General features: G+C 44.4%; 1 protein-coding gene across 1 annotated transcript in view; it reads left to right on the forward strand.

Annotated features, from left to right (window-relative positions):
* Positions 1-1705: 1705 nt before the first annotated feature.
* The window catches only part of hsd11b2 (hydroxysteroid (11-beta) dehydrogenase 2), a 46536-nt gene continuing 30891 nt past the window's right edge, over positions 1706-17350 (forward strand). The window contains exon 1 of the mRNA XM_067997449.1: positions 1706-2014. Within this exon, the coding sequence (XP_067853550.1) occupies positions 1744-2014 (271 nt within the window). The 5' untranslated portion in view covers positions 1706-1743. The remainder of the gene's footprint in view (positions 2015-17350) is intronic.

Consider the following 17350-nt stretch of genomic DNA (forward strand, 5'->3'; position numbering starts at 1 on the left):
TCACTGAGCTGGATAATGGAAGAGAGGCATTGGAGGAGGATGATGTGGTTGACTATGTCATAGGCTGCAGAGAGGTGGAGGAGGGATAGAGCACCACGGTTACAGTCACAGAAGATGTAATTTGTGACTTTGATTAGCATCGTTGCAGTTCTGCAGCAGGGGCAGAAACCTGATTGAAGAGATTCAAACATGAAGTTATGGGAAAAATGGGCATGGTTTTGATAGGTGACATGTTCAAAGACTTTGGAGAGGGAGGTTGGAGATGGGCCAGTCGCTTGCAAGGATAGAGGAATTGAGTGTGGGTCTTTTGAGGAGGAGGGTGATGATGGCAGTTTGGAAAGGGAGGAAAAGTACCTGGAGAAGAGGGAAACATTTTTAATATCAGCTAGCATGGGGGCTAGGAAGGGAAGTTAGGTGGTCAGCAGTTTAGTGGGAATGGAGTCAATGGAGCACGAGGTCGGTCTGAAGATGGGGGTAAAATTCAGCAAGGACACAAAACAAGTGGTAGCAGATCGACTACCCTTCATATACCTTGCCAGATTTTCCCTTCCATTGACCTCAGTTGAAAAGAAAATCGAGTGGGGTGCATTAGAGGCAGCCGATCCCCTATCACCCATTTTGCGCCCCTGCTGAAGATGAATTTTACTCCTAATGAGCTTGGAGAGGGCACGAGGGGAGTTAGGAGAGAAACTAGACAAAGATGCAGGTTGAGGGCTAGGACAGGGAGAAGTCTTGTTGGGGGTTTGGTTTGGTGGGCAAGGGAAAGGGGAGGAAGCAGCAGAGGCAGCTGAACAGCAGATCTCGATTAGTTTGGATAGAGTGCTGGTAAATTCTTAGCTCAGGAGCTGAGTGATCCATTGAACCATATTTGAATTTACCAGGCTAGGAGTCGTCATCGCCCTGCAAAGAAAAGCAGTTAGATAGGAAGACAGTGGAGGACAGTGGATTTAGGTTTAGCTTTTATTGCCGGAAGGTTTCATGGAAATTGAGAGTTTGATGGCCTCAACATGTGGTCAGATGCAGCCTTTTGATCAAGAATTACAATACATTTAAGGATTTAAAAGTGGCCTCTAGATGTTAAACTGAATCATAGGCTACATTTAACTTAGTACAGGAAATCGAATTAACCACGTTTTGCTGTGCTATTAAAATGTAGTATTCTCCTAATATCACATTTCAGGTTTGCACACTACCCCGTTTCCAAGCAGTTTTGCAATTATTTGGCCTCCCCTTCCACTCCGACCAGGAACTGAGGGACGTCTCATAATTCATGGTGGAATGCAATGTTTTCTTGTTTAAAATCGAAATATTGAATGTTACACTTGAGTGGTACATTATATATACACTGCTCACTTTTTAATTTAAAAAGTTGTGGCTTTCTTGTGCTGGGAAGTTTCTGTGTACCTTTTCAGGTTAAAGTTCAGCATGAAATGGTAACCTACTCTTTCAGCCCGAATTTCTTTTCTTTAAACATGAAAGCGACGTACCAGGGGCACTTAAGAGTTCGCTAATCAGGGTATTAGCAACGCTCTTGGCTGAATAGTTGAAATCAGGCTGTCTCTAATAATGACAAACTTCATACTAGACTTCCGAGTCAAAAAAAAATATTTTTAACTATTTAAACTGGTGCATATTTCCAGAGCCCCTCCCCTTTGGGGGACTACTCGCGCCCCTTCGAACAGTATATAAATACCGTCTTTGAATCAGTCGACTCTTGGACCGGCTGCAAGTGTGTCAGAACCAATGGAGGGATATTCCAGTTCCTTTTTAGCTTATGTGTGTGTTATCACAGTGTTAGGCATTGCTGCTTTCCTGAGACTGGTCATGTCTGAAATACAACTGACTTATCGCCTGGTCATTTATGCGATTCTCCTTATCGCCCTGGAGAGGGTCTGCTGCATGTATCTGGCAGGCTTGTCAGGAGTTCTTATTTTCACTGCTGCATGCTTGCTTGCCTATCAGTCACTTTCCTCTCCTAAGTTATCTGTGCAGGGAAAGGCTGTGTTCATTACAGGTAAGAGGCATCCTGAATTATTACTGAAAACGAAATAAATGGATTAAAAAAAAATACTACCCAAAAATAGTTTTTTAAAAAAAATATATTTATCAGTTAGAAAATAGAAATAATGTATTCTGTAACACTGAGAGCTTATCAGTTCGAATTATGAATGGACATTTTTGAAGTCTCAGTAAGTATGCGTTTCAGTCGATTAGAGTCAGCAACTAGTGCTCTAAAATGATACCAAAACATGAGTTGTATCGTGTTCATTCTTTTAACGTCCGTGCCGTAGTCCCACATTGGTGGGAATACATTTATGATCCCTAAGGTTTGGTACTTCCTTCTGATTTATCTGTTGAGCTGCACAAGGCAGGAATATTTTGAGGACTCTCAATATGCTGGAACTCTGGTAGAGCGATTCTTAACAAGACACTGCTTCACGCTGTGTTTAGACCTAACGCAAATTACCTATGTTTTTTTCATGATTCATTAGCTTTCTGATGTTTAAAAATACTTTAAAGTATTCATTTCAAAAAAATAGTCGATCTAATCCTCAGGGGAAGCAATTTTGCAGATTTGATCAGAACTAAACCAAATGAAACTGGTCTGGTACCAGTCTGTAGTGGAGACATTGTGGTTGCTATTTCAAAGAACCTGTAATGAAATAAGATGAATATTCTTTTTGTGTTACGTGCCCGTGAAATTTGAGTGTTTCACAAGTTGAAATCAAAGGTCTGAGGAGTTTCCCCTGATCAGTAGGGAACAAAAAATTTACACATACTCATCTATTCATCACCAGATACAGAGTGGACTCTTCCCTTCCCTTTTCCCACCTCCCTCCTCTTCCATTCATCCCCATCAATGCAAGCAGGAAAAACTGGCACTGTTTGACTAGATCAACAGGGATTAGACACCATTGAATTGGGCACTCCCCTACTGCAATTCTTGGTGTTTATTTTTTTAAGTGTGTTCCAAACCGTTAAATGTTTAGTTATTCTGGCTGCTGCCTATTGGTTGTCTACAAATCAACACCATACACTCACAGTGAGGGCAGGGCTTGAAAAATGGCACTTTCCCCACATAAAGGGGGCATTTGCCCCTCTACACATTTGTGTTACCATTATTTTAAGTGAACAAGTCAAAAAGGACCCACAATGACCAGTATTTGGCAAATTTTGTGTATTCATAAGTCAACTTCAGTTTATAAGCTCTGTTTAATCATAAGAACAGGAGTAGGCCATTCAGCCCCTTGTGCCTGTTCCACCATTCTTAGATAATGGCTGATCTGTATCAACAAAAATCTCTGTTTTGAAATTTTCAATTGGTCTAACCTCAACAGCTTTTTGGGGGAAGAGAATTCCAGATTTCCACTACCCTTTGTGTGAAGCTGTGTTTTTCGTGACATCACCCTGAATGGCCTAGCTCCAATTTTAAGATTATGCCCCCTTGTTCTGGACTCACCCACCACAGGCAATAGTTTCTATCCACCCTGTCAAATCTTTTAATCATCTTAAGCACCTCAATTAGATCACCCATTAATCTTCTATACTCACGGGAATTCAAGCCGAATCTATGGAATCTGTCCTCATAATTTAACCCTTTTAGTAATGGTATCATTCTGGTGACTCTGCACTACACCCCCTCCAAAGCCAATATATCATATACTAATAAATCATCTCCTGTCAGTAAGTTGATGACAGAGTAACAAGCTTGAGGATAAAAGTAATCCATCATTAGCATGTCAGGCTGACAACATGCAGAAACAAATTCAATTTGAAGCAATAGTTTTCCCCACTATCCAACTTCTAACTCACTGCTTTCTCCAGCTCTTCAGACTGTAGTCTGTAACACTAAACTGGTTGCCTCTTGATACAAACAAGTTTTCACTATCAATAGGATTCATTATGGTATTGCTGGATGTACTTTACCCAATGTCAACGGAATCAGATTACTTACTAAATACAGCAGGTATGACAAAAGTAATGATGCTGCACTTTGCCCCATGGTGACAGTGTTGTTTGATGACCGAAGTATGTTACAAGGATACTGTTGTTAGAGTTTAGGATTCTTGGGGGGTGGGGGGTGGGGGGAACATTCCAGATGATCATTAACAGAACTGAGAACCTCAGCAACAGTTAAAGTCCCATTGAGGAAAGGTTCAGATTGGGGCAGATGTTCTGTCTGCTGCTGTGGGAACATCAGCCGTCTTGCACCAGCTATATATTTTTTTAAAAATTAGCTGGGCAGCACAACTCTATACGAAGGTGGCAATGAACTTTAAAGTGGTCCTGAAGTGCCAGTTATGAACAGACTTATTCTCCTCTTCACTGTTTCCATTGTTCAGTTTGCTTTTTTTCCTGTGCTGTTTTCTACTTAAACCATCTTTCTCCTCTGTTTGTTTGTTTTTGGGGGAAGATTTCTTGTTGCTATGTGTCAGCAACATGATTATAGGAAGATTTCCCCTGTTATTTCTTCATGGAATCATAAAAGCACTCTAAAAGAATGCTATTTCCAGCAGAACAGTAAATCCAATCAGTGGAACTCTTTCCACTATGTTTCCGAGGTTGCTCACATATAGGCCAGGATTTTAATATGCTGGTGGGATGTCGGCAGGGGGGTTAATGGGCGTTTGGGAAACCCAAAGAGGAAAAAAAAATCCCTACCTTTCCCCATGTGATCGTGACCTAATTGATGGTCCTTAACGTGGCTTCCGGGTTTGCCATCTGAAAGCTGGGCAGCGGGCGGACTGCGCACCCTCATGACCTGCTGTCAGCTGGAGTACTTAAAGGGCCGTTGATGCAATGGCTTTTGTTGAAGAAAGTAGGATTTGCCAATAATGGAGCATCATAGGAGCAAGCCTGCTCCCAAATTTAGTGACTCCTCACTTGAGGTGCTGTTGGCAGGGTTGAGAAGGAGGAGAGAAATATTCTACCTGGAGGACAGGAGGAAGGGCCCTGCCTCTGCAACCAAGAGGGCCTGGCTCGAGGTGGCAGAGGAGGTGACCAGCAACGGCAACGCATCCCGCAGTTGGGTGCAGTGCAGGAAGTGCATCAATGACCTAACCAAGTCAGCAAAAGTGAGTACACTTACTGAATCACCTGCATTCTGTGGCGGACATCACCTTCCCCCCCCCTCCCCCACCCCATACTCTGCACTGCGAAGCCTACTCATCACATCACCTCTTACCCAGGTAAAGCTCATCGTCAACTTACCTTCACATTCTGAGCATTTCTTCACCTCCCCATTTGTGAACCCACCACTACCACTCACCCCAATCCTGATAGTCACCCTCTGATGCATCTCTTTCTCATTGTCAGCCTCACCCAAAGCAATTCATCCATTGGCTGACCACTTCACCCTCACTCACTCATACATCTGTACTTTCTCCCCTTGTAGGAGAAGAGAGCTCAGAACACACGGGAGAGGCCAAGGACTGGAGAGGGGCCACAACAAATAGTGTTCTGCACAGAGGCGGAGGAGGAGGCCTTGGAATTTATTTGCACGGTTGAGTGCCTGTCCCTCAGGGATGCTAAGACTGGCATCCCACAAACATTCATCACACATATCATGAACTGATGACTCTTAATATTACCTTCTGTTCTCTTCCTGGCCCTTCAAGGACTGAAGTGATGGAAGAGAACTATTCCTCAGAGGAGCTCCCTGCCTCTGAGGGTGCATCGTCACATTTTAGTGAGCCCTCCACCAGTGCAGAGATTCACATCTCAATGGGTCCTAGTACTGAGTTCGTTGCATTGTCACCTGGTGAGTCACCACACACAAGTGAGCACAAGCACTGGTGGCAGGGGCAGCTGTGGAGAGTCCTCGTCGGTGGGAGCACTCCTATCCAGACTCTGCCCAGCTGGACGCAGATGCTGAACCCTGGGGGCCATCCTTGAAAAGGAGAATGATCGAGGGACAGCAGCACATTTGCAAGGTACTGGAACAGGTGCCACACGCACTCTCCCCAATAGCGGAGAGGATGGAGGAGTCCAACTCTTGCATTAGTGGAATGGTGGCACAGGTAAGTGCAGGGATATCTGCGATGGAGGGAAGGCTAGCCTCCATTGAGCTTCAAGCACTGCTCACAAATGAGTCCATTCAGACCCTGACAATGGCCATGCGGACTTGGGGTGAACGACATTCTGCTGCCTTAAACAGGCCGGCAAATATTTTAGAAGTGGCCTTCCAAGGCATCACACATGTCCCCCAAACTCTTGTCCAGCAGGGCAGTAGGAGTGATGTGGCCCTGGCCCAGGAGAGGGATGATGGCGAAAGGAGACTTGGAAATGGGGACGCTAATCAAAGCGCTCCCTGTCTCATCCGTTGCCCCTCCCCCCCTTCAACCAGTACCCGCAATGCTGCCTCCTCTCCCAATGGCCAAGTCTGCCCCTGCACAGGTGCAGGTGGAGCAGTCTTTGGCGGAGCCCTCACAGGCTCCAAACCCAGAGGGCGTAGGCCCAAAAAATCGCAAGTCTGGGCATGAACATGAGCAACCTGCCACTACCTCTGCTGCAACCACAGGGGGTGCACCACGTAGAAGTAGTAGGAAGGGAAAGGCTAAGGTTTTGTAATCACAAGGGTGTTTGACAGATTGTCATGTTTTTCATATCTCTTTTTTGTTCCAAGCACATTAAATCTTATAATTCTCACCACCACTGTCACATCTTGCCTATTCTTGGGTCCCTTTGGTGATAGCGCACCTTCATGTGCTTCATTGTGAACAGTGAGTCTTGATGCCACCCAGCGGGTGTGTTTAGAATGGTTGTAGGAATGTTTTGTGGGGTGCCAGAGTGGAAACCCACTGCCTTCTCAGTCTGGCTGATGTTGTCTATGGGGAAGTTGACGTATTGGGACACACTGTGAAACAATCACGAGACACACACGTTACCTGTCATATACACTTATGGACAGATGACTGAGAGATCCTGGTGATGGCCGCCGGTGGCGCCCTGGAATGATCCGGAGGTGAAGAAGTTGAGGGCAGTGGTGACTTTAACTGCCACAGGCAATGTGATGCCACCAGACCCAGACAAGAGCAGCTCTGCATGAAGAAGCATGCCGATGTCTGCGACCACCTGGTGACTCTGAGCTTTCGTTGGCACTGCTCCTCAGAGGTCCAGGAAGCTGAGCCTCTGTCTGTAGTCCCTCTCACGTGGGTAGTGCCTCCTGTGACGTTGGGCCCTCGGTTGTTCCCCTCTCTGCTCTTGTGCAGGTCCCTGTGGCGCACTTGTGTCTTGTTGAGCTGCAAGTGCAGAAGTGCATGCCGTGCCTGGTGAGAATGCTGATGTTCCTCCCCCTTGGTCGTACTGGTGAATGCAGCCGTTGTGCCCCCCCCCTGCCCCCAATCCTGATGTCAGTTTGAGAGGGTCCAAAATTTAGGTAAATATGTGTAAACACAAGAATTCTTAGTGTTAACAAAGAAATCTCAGTCTAAACACAAAGAACTCCCAGCCAAAGGTTTGTCAGAGAGAACTGATTGCCCTGCTGCAAAAACTCACTTTTTAGCCCCTTCTGTCAAACAATGATTTAAATGGCTGCTGGCTGCAATCTGCCTTTGTTTCCAACACCTCGGGAAACATGTTGAGGCAGGGTTAAAATCGTGTCCCAGCCTCCATACACAGTATAAACTAGTTTAAGTTCTTTAATTCATTGTTTAAATATCGGCCTGCCGGCTTTAATTGCTGGCGGTTTCCTGATCCATCCCAGATGCGTCTGGGTCGTGTGTGTTTTTCAGCAGGTTGGAGCCGGGATTCCCTCCCGCTCCATAAAAATGCTATTTTGTTTGTCCCCCCCGCCCCGAGCCCACCCGGACTTGGCAGTTAAAATCCTGCCTATAGTATCCAGAAGAAGGCTCCCGCTCACCTCTCCGCCCTTAATTATCTTTTTATCTTGTGCTCTTTCGAGTTCATTTGCTCTTAGTATTGCTCTCTCCACTTTCGCAGTTCTTATTTATCACTGGCTTTTCTCCTTTCTCCACTATCTTTCTTTCTCCTCATGTCATTGTATTATTTTAATTTCCTCTGGGTCACTTTGTGAACTGCTGACTGTATCTCATGTCCCTGCTTTGTCTGTGTGCTGCATTCTTTCTCTGCTTCCTGTACCTCCCATAGAGTGTAGATGTCTGAGTCTATTACTTTCCATTGCATTTCTTTTTTCAGTCACGTTCTCTTTCTGCAGCTCCGTTTCGCTCTGCACATTCTCCTTCCTTGTGAAAACTGCTAACGTTAATAGGAGAACATGTTGGTGGGGGAGGGGCACTAGTAGCAGATGGCAGTGGACCTGAGGGGCAGGGTGTTGCTGGAGTTACTGTAATGGTTGAAAACCTTACGAAAAGTCACCTTTTTCAATCTAAGGCATACCACACTAATTAGGGATACACTGAATAAAATGTAGGGAAATCCCAAGAAACGGGATGCTTGGGAATTACGCAAGATAGTTCATTGTTTCAACAGCAACAGCTTGCATTTATATAGCGCCTTTAACTTGGTAAAATGTCCCAAGGTGCCTCACGGGAGCGTTATCAGACAAAACAATTGACACTGAGCCAAATTTTAAAATCGAGGTGTTGGTGGACTGGGTGCACAGGTCAGTAGGTCAGTGAGCACAGGGGTGATGGGTGAACGGGACTTGGTGCGAGTTAGGATATGGACAGCAGAGTTTTAGATGAGCTCAAGTTTATGGAAAGTGGGAGACCGGCCAGGAGAGCATTGGAATAGTCAAGTCTGGAGGTAACAAAAGCATGGATGAGAGTTTCAGCAGCATATGGGCTGAGGCAGGGGCAGAGATGGATGCTTGCTATGGAAGTAGGCGGTCTTGATGATGGAGAGGATATGGGGTTGGAAGCTCAGCTCAGGGTCAAATAGGGCACCGAGCTTGCGAACAATCTGGTTCTGCCTGAGACTGGCCTGGGACGATTGAGCCAATTGAAACATATTTTCAACATGTGCTGAACTGAATAGAATGGATCTTTTTAATATGTATTAGCAATTATTGAATCCCAGCTATCCATGGGCTGAGAGTGACTATTAATGGGGATATTTAGAATAAGGATGGGAGGAAAGGAATACTTTCTGTATAAAGTTTTCATCCACGCATATCATTTCAAGAATTGAAATAAATAGCCTTGTTTCTATTCCTGATTTCCTTCTCGTGGAGATCTTGCCTTTTATAAACTAACTCGGAAATCAACACTTTGGACTTGCATGGATGGTGATGGGACGATTGAGCTCTCAGCCCACCCATAAAGGTTATTGATGCAGTTTTTATGTCTCCAGCTTGGAGAAACTCACTGATAATGGCCTGTGTAGGCGTAGTTTATTTGTGTTGCCGTTAGTACTCTAAATTCTGCTCCAGAATATAAGCAAAGCAAATTCAATGCAATAGGACCCTCCACATTATGTGAAGCTGCCTTCAATAGAAGTGGTTCTGCAATATAAACATGAGAGCAGACACCATAACACTGTAGTCTAATGGTAATTATTAACTGAAGACACCAGCATTGTGTGAGTACTTGGGAGATCTGTGACCGAGTATCACTTGGCTTTACTTTGTCAAAAGAAGCTCTATTATGATGAAACCCAGACACAAGTGCACTTTCTCCTTTTGTTGTGTAGTCTTTGTGCAACCATAGTATGTTGCATTTTACTTGATATTATCAACCCTTACAAACACTGTAGTTTCTTTCTTTCCTTGAGCGGGCAAGATTTTTTCTTAAAATGATCAAACTAATGTAAAGAAAATGTAAACTGAAAAGAAATAACAAAGGAAGGATCTCTGACTCTTGCAAGAAAGTAAATAATAGTTGGAAATGGAGTAATGGGAGAATTCTTCCAAACCCAAAGCTTAGAATTCTGGAAATCTGATATAACAATAATATGTTGTACTGGGACCTTTTGGAGTGACTCTCTGCTAACACCACTCAGAACTGTTGTATTAGTCAATAGTGTTCATGTAACAACAACAAAAATTTGCTCATTGGGAACTCGGCAGTTAAATCTTCCCATTTACTTAAAATTGGATTGACACTTCAAAGAAATGTCCTATTTAATCATCCAATCTTCCTGTAAGTGATCCATTGCACTGTGTCCGTCATTATTCCACGACACAATGAGGAACAGTGATTATAATTAAATAGTTTATGTTCCTATTCACAGTGCTGTGTGTTCGGTTGTAATGATGGGTCTGACAGATTTTATTGTTGGTTTAAAAATGCCTGAGGTTGTTCAATATCTATCAAAGCAGATAGATTTTATGTGAAGTTCAAAGTTATGCCATAGATGTCGGGGATCAAGTAGATTTGATGCCACAAAGTCAGTGTTGAAACAAGTGTTTTCCAATTTTCTGCTCCTCGCCTGAAGGTGCTGATGAGTGGTGGGTATCTAACCTTGCCCAAGTGCCATTCTTCATGCTGGCAGTTTGGCTCAGTTGACAACACCCATGGGTCAGGAGGTTGTGGCATGAGCCCACAATTGATTCTGGTGTTCCAGTACAGGCAGTGCTGCATTGTTGGGGCAGTACTGCCCTGCTGATGCTCTTGTGGTTCGGGTGGACATTAAAGTTTCCACAGCACTATTTGAAATGGAGCAGGCCCTCTGGGGTCACATCCTGCATTCCGTCCTTAACTGAAAACCATTTAAAAATGGATTGACTGTTCATTTCAAAGTTGTTTGTGGGTTATTGCTGGTGAAGATTAACTGCTCTGGGTCTTCACATAAGTCACTGCACTTCAGGAAAAGAAGAACCAATTTCTTGTGTGAAACATTTAATGTGAAATGGCACTATATAAAATCAAATGTTAACCTACACAATGAGGGAGCTGAAAATCCTCAGCTCTGCCAGTGCACTATCGCTAGAAGTATGGCAGAAAGGTTTGAAATTAACCCAGATATGTTGGTTCCAACCTTCACTGCCGGTTTCTGTGGGGCCTAGTTTGGGGAGGAACCTCTGTCTGTTCCAAACAAGGTCACCTGCATCAGAGGGGTCTTGGTCAGTGGACTCCCAGGCCACGAGTTTCCTTGGCTCCAGTCTGGGAATCCGCTGGCAGGCTCATACACCCAAGGAGGAGAGGGCATACGGGCCTGCCTGTAGCTTCCCCACCCCCCAAATAGTGGCATCCAAGAGATGCCTGGCGCAGGCACCTGGCCTGATTATTAAAATTAGGGAAGCTCCACCACCACCTGCCCCCCTTTCTTCCGCTCCCACCCGCCCCCCGCCCCCCCACCAACTTTGGAAAGTCCAGCAGGATCTCCAGCGACAGTTCCCAACAGACTCCTCCCAGCACCTACACCAGGATGCTCCCTCACTGATACACAGGCACCGAAATTCCATCAGGATCACAGCTGAACTTTCCCAACATCCACATTCATTCTCCAGCTGGGGTCCATGGTACGTGGTTTTCTCTTTATTCCCCCCCCCACCCCCCCACTTCTTTTTAGCCCAGGGATGCTGAAGCCAGTCATGATGTTCTGTCACTGCCTAGCTGAGATTAGCTAATCTAGCATAGACAAGGGTACAAGGCCCTTATGCTCTGTATCATGCCACATATCACCTTTTCAGCAATTAGGGTAGCTTTGGACAATTATTTGAACATAATCGCATGTCTTGGTTGTGAACTGATTTCTCAGGAACCCTGCCTTAATGTCATTTCAACTGATAGTTTTTATTAAAATTAAAACGGCTTTTCAGGGGGGGAAACTGCCCTCAAAGTGATAATAACATAGACTTGTGCACGGTAACAATATCAGTTTCTTACAAAGGAAATTAAGATCAGATTACAGGATGAACGCTATAAAACCAGTATTGTATTCACTTCAGTACTTAGCATTGCAGTCGACTTTTTTTCTTCTTTAATTCTTATGGTGCAAGTACTTTAAAACATTAACTTTTTAAAGGAAATTGATTTTCAAAAATTCTGTGGTGGAGTGGATCAAAGAGTAGCTTGAGAGCAACACTCAAGAAGTTCATTGCTGGAGTTTAATTCTGGCCATTTGTCTTCCTGAAACTGAGCAGCTTCGAAATAGAATAAGAATAAATGAGAACAGGTTTGACAAGTTTATTTTTTTTAAAAAACAGATGAAACCTGCATTCTGTATAATGTATCGTAACGCAGTGGGATTTTTGGGCTACGGCTGCAGCTATTCCCTGAAACCTCATGACACTTTTACTAAAAGCAATCTTCTTTCATTCCTGAGATATTTGAGTCCACCTCAGTCTAATGCAGTGACGGTCCCTCTGACAGCTGTCTGGGCCCTTCAGTGAAATGTGGTTGTGCAACCTCAATCTAGTTCCAAGTGGGCAGGAGTCCAGAATATAAAACTGCCCATAATTTTGCACTAACTGACAGTAAATTGGCAGTATCACACAAAGAGGCCACAAAGATGGCTAGAACGAGAAATGGAAATATTGTTCTGGTGCAGCAGGGCTGTATTGTTCAGGCACTTTCTTTGGACGGTGTAGGTGGAGCTTACCTGTACATACTTACTTTCAGTGTTTGGTGTCAAAAGCAGAAATGTTCCATTCCCCAGCACTTGTGTCCCATCGCATGCTAGGAACTAAATTCACAGAAAATATTTATGATAAAGAAAATTGCCAATTCTACTTGGGACCCATAGGAGATAAAATAAATGGGAGTTGGCTTCTCCAACACTCTTCTTGGTCATCTCCACCCTCCACACACAACAATTGATCCAGAACGCCACCAGGGTGTCTGCTGTTTGGGTGCCAGCCATGGTTCAGTTGGTAGCGCTCTCACCTCTGTCAGAAGGTTTTTTTTTATTCGTTCATGGGATGTGGGCATCGCTGGCAAAGCCAGCGTTTATTGCCCATCCCTAATTGCCCTTGAACCGCTGCAGTCCGTGTGGTGAAGGTTCTCCCACAGTGCTGTTAGGTAGGGAGTTCCAGGATTTTGACCCAGCGACAATGAAGGAACGGTGATGTATTTCCAAGTTGGGATGGTGTGTGACTTGGAGGGGAACGTGCAGGTTGGGTTGTTCCCATGTGCCTGCTGCCCTTGTCCTTCTAGGTCGTAGGGGTCGCGGATTTAGGAGGTGCTGTCGAAGAAGCCTTGACAAGTTGCCGCAGTGTGTACTGTGGCTAGTACAGGGGTGAATGTCTAGGATGGCGGATAGGGTACCAATCAAGCAGGCTGCTTTGTCCTGGATGGTGTCGAGCTTCTTGAGTGTTGTTGGAGCTGCACTCATCCAGGCAAGTGGAGAGTATTCCATCACACTCCTGGCTTGTGCCTTGTAGATGGTGGAAAGGCTTTGGGGAGTCAGGAGGTGAGTCTTCGCAGAATACCCAGCTTCTGACCTGCTCTTGTAGCCACAGTATTTATGTGGCTGGTCCAGTTAAGTTTGGTCAATGGTGACCCCCAGGATGTTGATGGTGTGGGATTCGACGATTGTAATGCCATTGAATGTCAAGGGGAAGTGGTTAAACTCTCTCTTGTTGGAGATGGTCATTGCTTGGCACTTGTCTGGCGCGAATGTTACTTGCCACTTATCAGCCCAAGCCTGGATGTTGTCCCGATCTTGCTCCATGTGGGCACAGACTTCTTCATTATCTGAGGGGTTGCGAATGGAACTGAACACTGTGCAATCATCAACAAACATCCCTATTTCTGCCCTTATGATGGAGGGAAGGTTATTGATGAAGCAACTGAAGATGGCTGGGCCTCTGACACTGCCCTGAGGAACTCCTGCAGCAATGTCCTGGGGCTGAGATGATTGGCCTCCAACAACCACTACCATCTTCCTTTGTGCTAGGTATGACTCCAGCCACTGGAGAGTTTTCCCCCTGATTCCCATTGACTTCAATTTTACTAGGGCTCCTTGGTGCCACACTTGGTCAAATGTTGGGCACAACCTTTGGGCCCAAAGGTTGTGGGGTCAAGTCCCACTCCAGAGACTTGAGCACACAATCCAGGCTGACGCTTTAGTTTAGTACAGAGTGCTGCACTGTCGGAGGTGTCATCTTTCGAATGAGGTGTTAAACCGAGGTCCTGTTTGCCCTCTCTGGATGCAAAATATCCCATGGCACTATTTCGAAGAAGAGCTGGAGACTTCTAGTCCTGGCCAATATTTATCTCTCCTCCAACATCACTTCTTTAAAAAAAGATTCTGGTCATTATCTCATTGCTGTTTGTGGGACCTTGCTGTGTGCAAATTGGCTGCTGTGTTTCCTACATTATAACAGCGACTACACTTCAAAAGTACTTCATTGCTTGTAAAGTGCTTTGGGACATTGAGGTTTGAAAGATGTGATATAAAGTTCGTTCTTTCTCCTGTATTCCCATCTCCACTGACTTCCCATGCCCCAGCGAATTAATGACAAGATTCTCATCCTCATGTTTAAATCCCTCCATAGACACGCCCCACTCTACCTCAGTCAGTCATCTTTGTGTGCATACCCTGCATCCCCAGTAGCATATAATTTCTTCTTCTCCAATTCCTCTACTTTCAGCCACTGTGGCTAGTCCTCCAAACTGCCTCCCTAAAATCCTCCAGCTTGACTTTCCCTCCCCCCCCACCCCCTCCCCTTGGCTGTGTGCCTGCTCCCCTCTCTGACTTCCATTTCCCCTTTCCTGCTTGGTCTCCACCTATGTTTTCCATCTGCACTATGAAGTCCTCTGAGACTTTGCTCTCTCTGTGGGGACCACTGGAAATGGAATAAAAACAGAAAATGCTGGAAAATACTCAGCAGGTCAGGCAGCATCTGAAGAGAGAAACAGAATTAACGTTTTGGGTCAACGACCTTTCATCAGAAATGGAAGTTGTGTGTGTTGCTTGGTGACTGTCTTGTTCAGGGCACCGTGGTAGATGTGGTTTTTTAGTTTTATAATTTTCGGCCTGAAGTTTACATTATTGAAGGAATCTTCTAATGAAATTTGAACAATTATCCTTCAAGTTTTGTATGTGTTTGGAGAGTTGCAGTCATTGCCCATTGCTGAATTTATCTTTAGGGCTCTTCAACACTTTGGTATGATCCAGACTGATACAGGAGTACTAGATGTTGAATCCATTCCTTCCCAACTTCAGGACTGAGTCAAGTGTGGCAACAAGACAGTAACTTATCACCGCAGGTTACGGCCCAGCACAAAGAACCTTTCCATCTCATGAAACAACATAAGATAGATAAGTTCATAAATGTCATTTTTATCTTTGTAGCAGAGCCAGTGACAAAAAATATTTGTGACCCTTCAATGGAGCATTATAATCTCCTGTCACAGCGATCCAACATACAAAACACCACAGATTGGTGGGACCTGGCTTTAATATTCCTTTCCCCCCCCCCCCCCCCGCAAACTCTGCTAAATTCCCAACTTCAGCCATTAGGCAATAGGGAAGAAGAATTAGGGGGGAATGTCATCCTTGAGCTGCTTTCATATCCTTCCTGGTGGTCAGTTCTGATTGTTGCCAGAAGCTGGAAGCAGGAAAGCTGCTCACTCTTTGCCTGCAGTTGGTGAAAGGGCCTGGGAGAAAATGGAGGGATTTCATATTCATATTCACTGATCTGTGTCTAGTAGTAAAACAGGACTGTTGCCAAAATTAGAGACAACTGCAGAACACACTGTACAAGAAGATACAATTGTATTCTGTCCCGTTGGGAACACAAAGTGTGTCCTTGCCAGACGTTTTTATATATGGGGGAAATTGGTAGGAAATGTTTTAAAGTTCTGGTTTGTGCCCTTGCTTCTCGGTTTGATACGTGTAGTTTGTGTGGTGTATTGCTTGGATTTGTTCTGAATTCACTCACTTCCATCACATAAAACAATTAACATATTTGATTTCAATTTCACTCACTCAGTGTGCTGGCAACCAATAGTTCAGGAAATCAATGACAGATTGTTTGTCTCCATATCTCCTTGGAAAACCCTTTCTTTTGATATAATACCCAGTGTGAGATTTATTCTGTATGAAGTTTCAAAAAATAATTTTTATTTTCATTGAAACCCTACATGAACTGGTGGAGATCACACACATGCTAATATCAAATGTTTTTAAATACAGTCCAGGAACTGCATGGTATTAGAGGAAAGAGAAACACGTTGAGCTTGACAAGGATGCTGGTTTGGTTTGGACCATATCACTGCATTTTATTGACATTCCTTGGGATGTTTTGAGGTTCACAAATACAGGAGCCAATGGCACCATTCGCAAGCTTGTAAACAGGTTAGAGGCCCAGGTGTAATTTGCACTCTGAAGATGTACATGTCAGAAGCTTATTTGTACAGTATGTTTGACCAGGGTAAAGAACATCTCGCAATCTTGTACCAGGAGTGTTGGTAGATGTCAACTGAGATTTCATGATTAAATATTTCATAGTTGCATTGGGGAATTTTAGGTTGGCACCATTCCTGGAGAGTCACTACAGAAAGGCCTGACACTGGGAAGCTGTTCTATGGGCTGCTGATGAGATTTCCCAGCTAGTAGCTTGGTTTCATTGGGTTGAGCAGCTCTAGGATGGCCCTCAGACTGTTTACTATGGAGTTGCTTTTGGCCACATTTGGATCCTCCCTATTGTCAACACCGTTTGAACCGGCTTGATTGAGGGATGCATGACTGTAATCTCTCCATGCCGGTAAGAAAACTAATGCTTGTTTTTCTTAAAAAAAAAAATCGAACCTATTTTCAGAAGTATATTTTTCTCTATTAAGCGGGAGGAGAGTACTTTGCATAAAAGGTGCTCCCCTAGACTTTCCTTCTCCTTTAACCAGCTGATCCACTGAGAGAGGCAGCATAGTTCATAGATGCATTTACCAGTCCAGACAGAAATTGCAAATAATCAGTAAGAAAGTGAAAAGAAATTGCCTCAGAATAAATGCACCAAGGACAGATAACAGTGGACCTGCTTGCTTCCAGCAGGAAGGGTAAGCAGCTGTGCCTAAATATTTTAGGGAGGGGAAACTTTCTTCTTTAAATTGATGGATGGAAACTATGGGGTGCCTGTCGGAATTCTCTTGTGTGCTTCTGGCGCAAGAAGCTCTGTGCTGAGATCATTTAAAGATGAACATTTACCCTCATGTGCAAAGGAGGTAAAGTGTGGGAAACAAAGACATTAGGGGGTGGGGGGGGTAATTTCAACATTGGATGAGTTCGGTGAAGGGCAGGAGGCCCACTCTGTCACCCAGGCAATGTGAAGTTGTAAACCTCCAGGGAGCACACTGACTCGCAGAGTGTGTTGAGCTTGCTTTTAACAAGCATTTAAATTAGATCAGCAAGGGGATAGTGTAGATATGTTGAAAGATACTTTAATTGATCTTGATCGTTGCATGGATTCTAAACATACTGTTCAACCAGGTAGGGGGCATATAAGAATAAATAACTATTAAGAAGGCAGATGAGATTATTATGA

This window comes from Heptranchias perlo, chromosome 16, assembly GCF_035084215.1.
Source record: "Heptranchias perlo isolate sHepPer1 chromosome 16, sHepPer1.hap1, whole genome shotgun sequence".
Lineage (NCBI taxonomy): Eukaryota > Metazoa > Chordata > Chondrichthyes > Hexanchiformes > Hexanchidae > Heptranchias > Heptranchias perlo.